At 35.6% G+C, this 12,342-nt stretch overlaps 2 protein-coding genes across 3 annotated transcripts in view; one reads left to right on the forward strand and one right to left on the reverse strand.

The window, feature by feature from the left end:
- Nucleotide 1: 1 nt before the first annotated feature.
- LOC126750777 (histone deacetylase complex subunit SAP18) lies at nucleotides 2–880 on the reverse strand. Its single transcript, XM_050460508.1, has 2 exons — nucleotides 680–880; nucleotides 2–592 (listed from the first exon to the last, which is right to left on the reverse strand). The coding sequence occupies exons 1-2, from the start codon at nucleotides 743–745 to the stop codon at nucleotides 209–211; spliced, it is 450 nt and encodes a 149-aa protein (XP_050316465.1). The 5' UTR covers nucleotides 746–880; the 3' UTR covers nucleotides 2–208.
- A 934-nt stretch (nucleotides 881–1,814) lies between these two features.
- The window catches only part of LOC126750765 (protein sarah), a 71,815-nt gene continuing 61,287 nt past the window's right edge, over nucleotides 1,815–12,342 (forward strand). For both annotated transcript variants that reach the window (XM_050460494.1, XM_050460495.1), the window contains exon 1: nucleotides 1,815–2,237. The gene's annotated coding sequence lies outside the window, so the exon portion shown is untranslated. The remainder of the gene's footprint in view (nucleotides 2,238–12,342) is intronic.

Consider the following 12,342-nt stretch of genomic DNA (forward strand, 5'->3'; position numbering starts at 1 on the left):
ATTGTGTTTTTATTAATTTGTATTTTCTTTTTTCCCCCAAACGACTTTATGCCTTGGTCAGTCAGCAAATTTTCAAATGGTACACATTTTTCGTATAAAATCTTAAATGGGTAAAATAATCGAAATTCAAATAACACTAAGGAAAGGTACCTTAAAAGTAAAGTATTGTAGCAAAGTAATAATGCTTGCAGCATACATTATCTGCTAACTAGTACGGCCTTTGACGGCGTATGGGCGGCAAACGGTTAGGTGGTGTGATGGAAATGTCTAGAAAGTCACCAATGCAGAATTTAGCTTGTGCCAATGTTTTGGTATCATCTGCACCCTTTTGACCAGTACAGGTTACACCGATTTCACGCATCTGGTAGTGATTATTGCGGAAATTCGGAAATACTATTGCGAAGTCGAAGTAAGTTCCTTTTTTACGAGTATCAGGATTAACATCTCGTACTAGCGATGTGAGTTCATGTAGTGTGGCGTCTTGCCAGGTATATATCTGTAGTTCATTGCTTGGCACATTACCATACATGTATTCCGATACCGAGTGATGGCGACCAGTCGAGCAGAAAACACGTAACAACAGCGGACATGTCTGTAAAATATAAAAATTATAATATGTTGTAATGCAATAGAGAATAAACAATTTGGTTAGCCAAAAAAAAGGGCGCCGACCACAAACCTTTTCACGATCTATAGGTTTTATGTGAGACTTCTCTTCTACAATCATTGATTCTACGTTGGCCATAGTAGTTTCCTAGGATTTATTTACTTTATGACTAGTTTTAATTTATTATTCACTCAAAATTCAACTTTAATTATGCACTCTGAATTCTAAACACTGAAAATGAAGCAAACACGGTAAGCAGAATGAAAGTTGACAAGTAAACTATGGCAACCAACTTCATTTGATATGCAGTGTTGCACTCTGAAAAATTAAATATATTTACTTATTATGGTTTCACTTGGAAATTATCATGGATAAAAAATATAATTATAAAAAACTATGGTAAATGTTTAGAATAAATTCCTTTCAGAAAACATGTTTCAATTTAATTGAAAATTGTGTTTTTAAATGTACTTAAACTAAAAATAGGGTATATGCAATTTTTTTAAGGTGAAATCAGGAAATCCTTTTAATCCGCAAAACGCAATTAGTGTTTTTCAGTAATTTTTAGCACTTGAAAGATATTCGAAATTAGTGAATACATTTATTGCGTTTTTGAGAATTTTTGTTTTTTGTAATTTATTTCGCATACCTACTAAGAAACGTCGACTTCACAAAAATAAAATCACCTGGTCGATCCAACACCTTGGTATTCAGAGTTTTTTCTTGTCGGACTTTTCCACCATTGGCAGCATCCTTTCATTTTTTTCCCTGAAACAATAAAATTGTTGCTTTTCAATCGCATGCATGTTTTTATGGTTAAGTACATTTCAAGATACTTTCCAACAAATTTTTCAGAAAATCCGCTATTCTGGAGAGTTACATAAAAAATTTCTAACTCTGATTTTGTTACCATTCACTACATATACAATAGATTGAACTGTCTGTACGGAGCGAAATTCCACAAAAACTGATTACCTAAGATTAGAAGATAGTTGAAAATAACTTGTTAGTAATTATTTTAGCTTTATAAAGGCATATATGAACAGCATAAACAAATCATTAATGCTGTATGTGAATGTGGGTTAAGATTTTATGTTTCTACCATTTATTATCGACTGTCCGTTTAGTTATGACTTTTATCCCTCAATTTCTTCCCTTGCACTTTTCGAGCATAGTTGGCAACGCAGCTGACAATTGTTTGGAATTTTCATCATTTTGCAAACACAAATTATTCGGTCGTCGGTGTCAGCTGCACAGTTTTGCGGATTCCTAAGTAAAGTGTAGAATTCTCATAATATCCCAACACAATAAGCAGATTTTTGCAAATCCAAGTGTTATATTTGTTTAACAAGTGCAAAAGCTTAAATAGTGAAAATTGCGATTCCAGTTGATCGCAGATGTAGTTATATATACCAAAGCATATATAAAGTGAAAAGTGTATCGAAAAGAACACGAATATTCTAAGAGCGAATAAGAAATTTCCCATGCTTTCTAAATACACAATATCTCCATTTGCATTATAATCGGATCTAACATATAAGTATATTAATTGTTTTCAAGTGTTTCATTTAGTGCTGTTTTCTGCAAAGTTTCACGAGAAAAATTTTCGCCTGCTCCAGCTGATTTTTGGGTGAGTTCCTGCATACACACACATACAATTGTCGTCAGTTTAAAAACTTTCGCATCACAGCAAATCAATATAAAGTGAATAATTAAGATTTAGTAGTATACCAAGAAATATTACATGTTATGCAATTTTTTGTCAGTAAGCAACGTAATGAATGATATTGAGGTCGCCATTCGAATATCTGTTTGGATATGTGTACATATTTATATTTATTCGTGTGAACGTATGTATGTATGTATCTTCAAATTTTACATTTGCTAACATCTGTATATTGTTAGCAATCGCATGCGAAAATAGTAAAAATAAATAAAAAGTAATAACATAGAAGAATACCCAATGTGGTCTAATTGGATTTCGTTATAACTGTTTCATTCTGATTAGACTCTGTACTTTATAAAATTATTCAAGGAGCACTTGCGTTTTTAATATTTTTTCGAGCAGATAATTTTTCTCTGTTGATTCTGGTGTTCTGTTGAGTCTGTCCACTGAACAAATATTTAAGTTTTTAATGACATTATAGATTCCACAGTGCCCATTGTGGTCTTGGTTTAAGTGGTTGGAGTTTTGTAATAAAATAACAATAGAACTAAAATATTGCTTTGTATGTTTCAGAGCATTATATTCCATTCCCAAATGCAAAATGACTGGTCCTCATAAGTGTTTTATAAGAAACACGTGCTTTTTAAAGTTATAAAAATTTTATTATTAGAGTATAAAAAAATCTTTATTCTTATTTTGATCGGTCAATTGTATGGCAGCTTTGTACATACCTACATATAAGTATGCTACATTTGTCTGATCTGAACAATTTCTTCGGATTTAGTAGTGGATATACCTTGCCAAATTAAAAAGTTTTCTATACAAGGACTTGTATTTGATCGGTTTTTGATGTTGTTAAAGCGACAAAAATACTCCGAGTTGACATTCCTCGGCCGGATAAAAGTCTGGGTCCGTTCCAGTTACGTAGACCCGACAGACGTGGAACGGATCGGTCGGTTTGAATGGCAGCTAAATGCTTTATTATATTATATTTAAGACGGACAGAACGGCGAGCAAGTTTAAATCGATTCAGCTCGACCCGCTGAGCGTTTATACAAGTATGTACATATATATATATGTATGTATATAGATAAATACTTTATTGTGGTTCCGACGTTTCTTTTTGGATATTATAAACATCGCGACAAACTTATTTTAAGTTCAGCCTGTTCAGGGTAAGGCAATAAGGGGCTATATGTATATATGATATAATAATCAACATTGGGATTGAAATTGTCTACATCGATATGTTTAATTCCTTTTGATTATATTTTGTAGCCTGCAGAAAAATGTGCTGGCGTTGAATTAATTTCAATCAAGATCTATAAATACACATATTAATGTATGTATATATGTACTAATACATATTTATGCATGGCAGCTGAAACTACAGTGTTTATGTTAGTGTTGATGGTATAATGGAGGAAAACATTTTTAACAAAGATATCATTAAATGGGCGCATGGCCAACTGTAATTTGAATTACAATGCCAAAAAAGCATTTCGCATATAATTGGCAGTGAAATCATTTAAGTGATTACTTATGTAGTTAGTTAGAGTAAAAAGACTGTTGATAAATTAATTGAAATATGTAATCAGAAAATTGCATTTATGTACATATGTACAAATACATTGCAGAAATTTTTATAGATAACGAATGCGAAGAACAATAATAATAAGCTTCGGCTTTAGAATACCATGCCAGGATTTCGGGAATAAATTGGTATGCTCGGTTAGAGGAGGTTCCCCAGATTAAGAATATGTATAGTTATAGCCACGAAAACATATAGTGTTCGAGATATTTGCGTTTAAAGTTCAAAATTTCAACTATTTAAAGAATATATTTCTTCGTTTTAATATTAATTTTACGCTTATATTTTGCACTTCTATATCCACTAACACTTCACTTATTTGTTTGTACATATTTACTTTACATTATTTAGTGCAAAAATAATTTTCATTTAATTTTTAAATTATTCTTCAATTCTATTTATTTAACAATAACAAAATATTTACAAACTGTCAAATAATCAGTGTTACCTTATCGGCATCTTTTGCAAGTAAACTGCAAAAAATTAAAAACAGATTATACCCCAAATACAGGAATGAAATAATAAAAACAAGATACAAACAACATAATATTTTACAGAATTTAACAATTCACAAATAATATTTTCCTCTATTTATAACTAATTTATTTACAAACGGGGAAGAAAACTATGGCAAAGGAAATTAGTAGCGATAGTTTATGGGACCAAGACTTCGCTCTTTAAGGTTCATTTAAATTATACAAGTAATAAGTGAATGTTATTAGCGTATAATTTCAATATTTTTTTTTATTTACTTATTGGGGGCACTTTTCCTTTATTATTTTGTTTGTTTTTATTAATGGCATGTGCAGAAAATAAACAGTATTTTAATATATTTAAGAGTTTTCGCTGCCCAATATCATTATAAATTTAAGAATACTTTATGTTGCTCCATTTGATAGCCTGGTTGCTAATTGTCATTATTAAAAGTTAATTGGGTGGCTATACACTGAATCTCGCATTCTAACCCACCCATTTGCAGCGATGAAAACTTGCAAAAGCAAAATCACAACATTTTCAAAGCAATAAGTATGTACATAAATATGTATGTATTTAACTATGTGCACAGTCGCCTCATTTCGATTCCACGCTACGTTTGTGATATTGACATCAAAGGTCATAAATTTCCAGCGTTGGAACGGAAAATACTTTCGACGAAGACGCAAAACAGAAATACCAAACACTTATTAGAATGAAATGAAAAATAACCCGTACAATTGCTGTGATTGGAATGCCTAGAGAGTGTGCGTTGTTTTTGCTGTTTTAGCTAATATTACTACAAGCGTTGTTGATTTCCATTGCTGTTGCTGACGTATGGACATGAAAATCTCAACACAACTTGCACTTGGAAAAAAAAATTCACAAAACAATTCACAATTTTTCATTTCAGTGCCATAATAACAACAAAAATAGTGAAGCAATTTATTCCTAATACCAATCAATAGCAACAACAACAAATAAACCACATTTGTCGGTGGCAGATGGATTGAAAGCTAGGTTTAGAGCATGTATTCATAAAATAAATTGATTGAAATATTTCTAAGCTGTTAGGCCTTAAGCTGGAAAAGAACTTTGTTCAAACAACAATAAAAACTAGAAAAATTTGAATTTTTAATCTCGTGTAGTTTTCAATATACATACATATGTACATAGTATAGATACTTATGCTGAACTTGAAAATTTTCTCTAGTCCTTTCTTTGATTCAAACTGCACTGAACTAAGCTTTCTGTTAGCATTTAGTTTTCAAAGCAAAAAACTCGCCAGTAAGTCCGGACCCATGAAAAGATTTTAAATTATAGATCGAGTAGTTTATGCGAACATAAGAATTCCTCATCATTTATTCATAAATTTTTGTAACTTCCAGCTGTTCTCTGCCATTGGATTCTCTTATATGTAAACCTAGGTATCGTGACAACTAGGTCCTAACCGTAAAGTGAGAAAATCATGATTTTTTGAGAATTTCTCTAACTTGTTTTGTTGTTGTTTTTGTAGCGTCAAAATTATGCCGAATAATCCGTATCCATGGGTCTACATGGACTGCCCGACTGGGAACGGGTGCAGGCGACGTTGTTGTTGTTGCTGCTGTTGTTGTAGCGGCAGAAAAAATATCTGCAGTAATTTGGAGAAATTCTGCCAAGTTAACAGTTCTTGGCCGGTCAAAAATCTTGTTCCGTTCCGCTTTCGAATACCCGGCTGTTGCTGTACGGGCAAAACTCTGCCGAGTTGACAGTCCTTGACCGGATTAAAATCCGGGTCCTTTGCGGATATACATATGTATGTACCCGAATGTCGTGGTAACGAACGACTCGGCTGTCGGCTGAAAGGCTACGTGGACCTGACTGTTTCAACCTGAGTCCCAAAACAAGCTTTCGGGTTCCTTGTCTTGGATGCTGTCCTCCCACTACAATGCTGTTGCTTCCAGTATCAAGTGCAGCCGGGAACTGCCTACTTAAAAGGAGGCTTCACATATCAGTGCGCTTTTTATTAGGTTATTTTTTCGGCATCAAGCCAATAGCTCCGCTCGCAGCTAATTTTTCACTTTCCCGCGAATTTCCCTTGATTTCACTTGTCTGAAATGAGCTTAGCAGACTGCAAAGGAATCGCAATAAGTTTCACTTTCACCTCATTATCGTAATCCGATTTTCGCCAGCTCCCCACAATATTTCCGCACTAAGTCCCGGTAGGGAGCAGCTTTGTACACCGCAGAATGATTGCGTCACAAGTTTGCGAAAAGTTTTCTCACCTTTCATAGGCTTCATTCACGGCTAACAGCTGCGCTAGCATACTTACAGGCGTTCGGAGGCGAAATTTAAGTCGCAAAGTTGTTAGAAAATGACTACACAAACGCACAAACATACATACATATATACGTAAAAAGTGGAAAGCTAAAGCCGTTTGAGTACATTTTGCAAACAAACAAACAAAAAATAACTGTACAAAGCAATGTGGCAGATCGATTCAACTTTTTTGCTATTCTCTTCTTATTCTGCTTCTTCCATTGTTAAGGTTTTAAAATTTCAGTGAAATACTTTCGGGCCAGCAAATTATCTGCCGTTGACGCCTGTCGGTGGCATGTGGTAAACAAATGAGTATCAGTGTGCTTGTTGTTGTTGTTGACATTGTTGTTGACTGCCTGCCAGCTGCTCGAAAATTTTATTATTTCGAAGTAACTTTTGCATGCAAACACACATCCACATACAAACACTCATTCAACTTGCTAAGCCATTTTAAGCAGCAGCTAGCAGCATACAGGGTGCTTGTTTGTGCAGAAATTGTCTGTGTGACTGTCAGTCAGCTGTAACGATAGCCAGCTGCTGGTGACACCATCAAGAGCAGCAGCAGCTTATATTCACTTGTTTCTGGATAATTTCAGGTTCACAGTTATAATAGAGTTTTGCAACAAAACGTGTGTGCATGATGAATGTGTATATATGTACATGTAAATACATATGTATGTACTTGACACCTATGTATGTATGTATGTACTATGTACATACATACATACATATATGACGCCAATTTAGATGATTTGGCGAAAGTTAGTTGGATACTGTTCCTGAGCACCTCTACTATTGCATAATCACTATTGGATAAACATATACAGACGTACTCATACACACACAAGCATACGCACATCTGCTATTTTCACACACACCATCGATCAAATTTGACCCGGATTGATAAAAAAAAAGTACATGTTTAAGTATTTAACAAGTCAATTGAGAAATCCCCGGTCTACGATAGTAAAACTAATTTTTTTCTCTAGATTCGTTTTTTGTATTCAACATTGTTCTCTTGAAGGGTGATACACTGCTTATAGCGACCTTTCAACTTTTCGATAACATTTTTCTAGTACCATTTACTCTTTGGTTGAAAACAAGCCTCATTTTCGGCGATCACTTCTTCATTCGATGAAACTTTCTTCCCGGCGAGCATTTTTTTGAGATTTGAGAACAGGAAATAGTCGCCTAGGGCCAGATCTAGAGAATATGAAGGAAGCGGAAACAATTCGAAGCCCAATTCATGGATTTTTCTCATCGTTTTCACTGACCTTTTGGCACGGTGCTTTATCTTGGTGAAACAGCACTTTCTTTTTCTTGAAATGACGTTTTTCGGCGATATCGTACTTCAAACGGTCCAATAACGCTATATAATAGTCGCCTTGGATGGTCCTTGCTTTTTCAAGGTAGTCAATAAAAATTATCCAAGTGCATTTCTAAATATAGACGTCATAACCTTGCCAGCCGACTGTTGCGACTTTCCGCGCTTTGGAGCGGGTTCATCGTGTTCAGTCCACTCGGATGACTGTTGATTGGACTTCGGAGTGAAATGATAGATCCATGTTTCATCCATTGTCACATATCGAATGCAAAAATTCGGGTTTATTACGCTTGAACATCTCCATCTGCTCCGAAACATGAACTCGTCGTTGCTTTTGGTCAAAAGTGAATTCACGCGGTACCCATTCTGCACAGAGCTTTCTTATACCCAAATATTCGTAATTGCTATGAAGTACACTTTCAGTTTATATCTTTAGAGTACCTGTTATCTTGAACAACTTCACTTTACGGCCATCCAAAATTATTTTGTGGACTTTTTTGATGTTTTCGTCGGTAACAACCTCTTTTGGGCGTTCACTGGGTTCAGCGTCTTAGGTGTTCATTTTACCGTGTCTAAACTTAGCGTAACAATGCTTGATGGTTTATTTTCCTAGGGCTGTGACCGAAACCCATCAAGCCAAGTCTTTGCTTCAACTGTATTTTTTTTCTTCAAAAAGCAATATCTTATCAACACGTGAAATTTATTTTTTATCTATTATTTCACAACTACAAAAGTTACTTCTCTCAAAATGAAATCATTCAGAGACTAATGATCCGACAGCTGTCAAATTTATACACGCGTCTCTACCTTCGAAGGTTAGGGGTAACAAAAAATTATATGAATTTAATTCTAGTAGTGTCATCTATTTGCCAGTCCAGGGACAGTTCAATTAACCTGTTACCATGGCCATCAAAGTAGGCTCCTAAAACTTCACAAGAAACGAACGTTAAACTAGATTGCATCCTTCACAAGTTCGATACAAGCATTTTTTCCGATTTCAGTTTGTATGGCGGCCATATGAGCAGCGCTTTGGGGAGAAAAGTACAGATTTCAGTTCGATATCACAAAAACTGAGGGACTGGTTCGGGTACATACAGACGGATGGACATGACTAAATCGACTCAGCCCGTCATGTCGATCAATTATACAGTAGAGGCGCGCTAATCCGGACATGGCCTAATCCGGATTCCACTGTAATCCGGACAGGGTTAAAAAACTCAAAAATTCTATTATGTCCCTTGTAATCCGGACCGACATTCTCTATCACATGTTTATTATTCACTACATTCGCTGTTATGCTTTATTGGTTTAAGGTTTTTTTGGAACATGTGTATTATTTGTTATAATAAACAAATATCTTTGGTAATCCGGATTTCCTTATATTCCGGATGGGGGCCGGTTTTAATTGATCCGGATTAGCGGGCCTCTACTGTATATATATATATTATAGGGTCTCTGAAGTCTACTTCTAGGTGTTATAAACTTCGTGTCAAACTGAACCCTGTTCAGGGTAACCTGTCCGGTTCAAATTTGTTCAGCTGGTAGGTGTCATTATTTTTTACATAAATCCCTGCACACATATATACACAGCCGCACAGGCATACATATTGACACTTCATACTCGTGCCACCGTATTCGTACTATTTGCATACACTGTCCCTGTACGTGCTTTTGAAACGTGTTAACTGCTTGTGCAAACTCAAATAAATGAAATTAAATTTGAAATTAATTTCGCTTGCAATTTTCAAATGTAAATACAAAATTGCCAAAGTGCTGGCACTTTCATGCACCGCTCTTGTTGTTATTGTTGGCAAACGTTTTCCTTTTCGGTTGTTTTTGCTGGATTTCTACAGTTTTTGGCGCTGTCACTTAACTTTTTGATCGATTACCTTTGGCAGTTGCCTATGTGGCAGTGTCACGTGGGTCTGGCGGTGCAGAAGTACGAAAAACTGTTATTTCCATATTATTTAGGGAAATTGATACTTTTTGGCAAATTTCTAGCGGTGAGTGAAGAAAGAATTTGGTTGATCTGCTGCTCCAGTCGTCGCTTTATTTCACCAATGTGACAGTGGTGCCAGTGTAGATGTGAGCCGATGCGTTGTTTTTGTGAAAGAATATTTTACTTTAACCCGAAAACGACCGCTTTTCCTGAAATTCGGCTCCGAATCGGTCCAATAATTCGAAAAAATAGAGCCTTTTTACCGTTTAGTAATTCTCCTGGTAGTCGATGTAGAGCTGACATTGTAAATAATAGAAAACGGTAGCCATCACTTTTCCGTCCGCTATAAGCATTTCCTCCTTCTTCGAAGCTTTCGTTATCAGTGGACCTATATTCAGCTTCCTTGCTTACATTAATCTTCACACGTTATCTTCCATGGGAACTATGTTGAGAGCACCTGAGAGTGCCTCTACAAAAATCGATGTGTGACCTCGAAACTCGTTAAACCAATTTGTGGCGTGGAAGGAGAAGAGATGATGTATACGTTGTCGAAGCGTTACTTAATTTTACTAAACGATTTCCCTTCCAAAAACAAGATTCGAATAACCGTTCAATATTGCTGACGTGCCGGTCTTGATCATCTCGAAAGAAGTACGGCCCAATGACGCCGCCGGCCCATAAACCCCATCAAAACGTAATTTTTTCGGGATGCAATGGTGACTCATGGAGTACGTGTTGATTGCTGCCTGACCAATAACGCATACATATATGCTTATTGAAAGATGATTTTTCGATGAAAATCCGGATCATTTTCAAGTTGTTGCTCAGCCCAATTCATAAACATACGACGATTCTGGTGGTCAAGCGGCTTCAGTTCTTCCCTCAATGTGATCTTGTAAGGATGTAGGCCAAGCTCTTTTTTCAAAATTCGCCGCACCGACGACACAGAGATGCCCAACGAAGTGTGAGATACTGATAATTGATGCGCTAGCGGCAGCAATAATCTTGACACTAAGTGTACTTCTGGTCTCACTGGTACTGAAACATTTTGTACTCTGTCGGTGGATTAAAATTTTTCCACTCGACGCTCAACTGCTGATCTGACAGGACAATTGTGACGACCATAAATTGTACGTAGCGCTCTTAGAGTTGAGGCCACTAACTCCGTATTTCGGTAGTAAATTTTAATAATTTCTTGTTGTTGGATCGTATATCTTTCCATGATGAAATGGCAAACCTAACTAAAGAGAAATGTCAAAAGAGCGGGAAAAAATATGGCGTCGTTTAATGTCCCTATCGGTATACTTTTGTAGCGTCCCTATTGACCGGTAAGACCGAGTAAGTTGCGGAATCAAATAAAATACATACTTTTTTTTTATCCTGATATTAACTTTTAAGTTTGTAATAGCGTATCCTCCTAGGTGTTGTTGGAGACCCTATAAACTATATACTATATATAAATGATCAGCATGACGAGCCGAGTTGATTTAACCATTTCCGTCTGTCCATCTGTCTCTATATATACGCGAGTTAGTACTTTCAGTTCATAAAATATCTATCTGAATCATCTGACCATGAAGCTGCTGATCTCGGATCACTATAGCATATAGCTGCCATATAAACTGAACGATCAACATCAAGTGCTTGTATGGAAAACTTTTTCATTTGAAGAGATATCTTCACTAAATTTGGTATGGGTTATTGTCCAAAGCAATGGTACAATCTCAGAAGAAATTGTTCAGATCGAGTCATTGAAGCATATAGCTGGCATGCAAACTGACAGATAAAAGTCTAGTTCTTTTTTAGGAATCCTTTATATACATATATTCTCTAGAAAAACATGTTTTTGTTGTTGTAGCGGTAGAAATAACTCCTGAAGTCATTTCGAGGCATTATTATTTAGGGAAATCCGGGTCCGCTCCGGTTACTTAGACCCGACTGTCGTGGGAACGGAGAAAATAGGTCGTTCTGAGCGCTTTTAGATCTGAGAGAAGTGTCTGTGGTTTTCTTTGTTGAAGCAGCTATAAAGTGCACACAATTTTACTTACATATATGCAACGCTTTTATGCAATCTATCAAACTATTGCTATTCATTCATTCATTCACTTTGTTGATGGACGAAAGCAAATTGCAATTTTTGCGAAATAAATAAATTTGATTAGCATATTTTTTGCTCGCACATTTCAGCCGGCCGGAGAAATATTGTTTACCTAATCGAATGTATTCACTTGGAAAATTACATGTAAATCAATTTATTTTTCAACTGACGTTCGATAAGTACCCTCATATTGTGGGAAAGGCTTTGTGCCGTGACTATTAAAGCTATAATTCATGCGAAATGTTCAAAGTAACTGTTTGATGCCACTTTTATGCAATTATTGTTTGGTTATTGAGAGAAAAATATGAAACTTTTCACTGATTGAATAGAAAATTCACAATA

Source organism: Bactrocera neohumeralis, chromosome 2, assembly GCF_024586455.1.
Source record: "Bactrocera neohumeralis isolate Rockhampton chromosome 2, APGP_CSIRO_Bneo_wtdbg2-racon-allhic-juicebox.fasta_v2, whole genome shotgun sequence".
Taxonomy (NCBI): Eukaryota; Metazoa; Arthropoda; class Insecta; order Diptera; family Tephritidae; genus Bactrocera; species Bactrocera neohumeralis.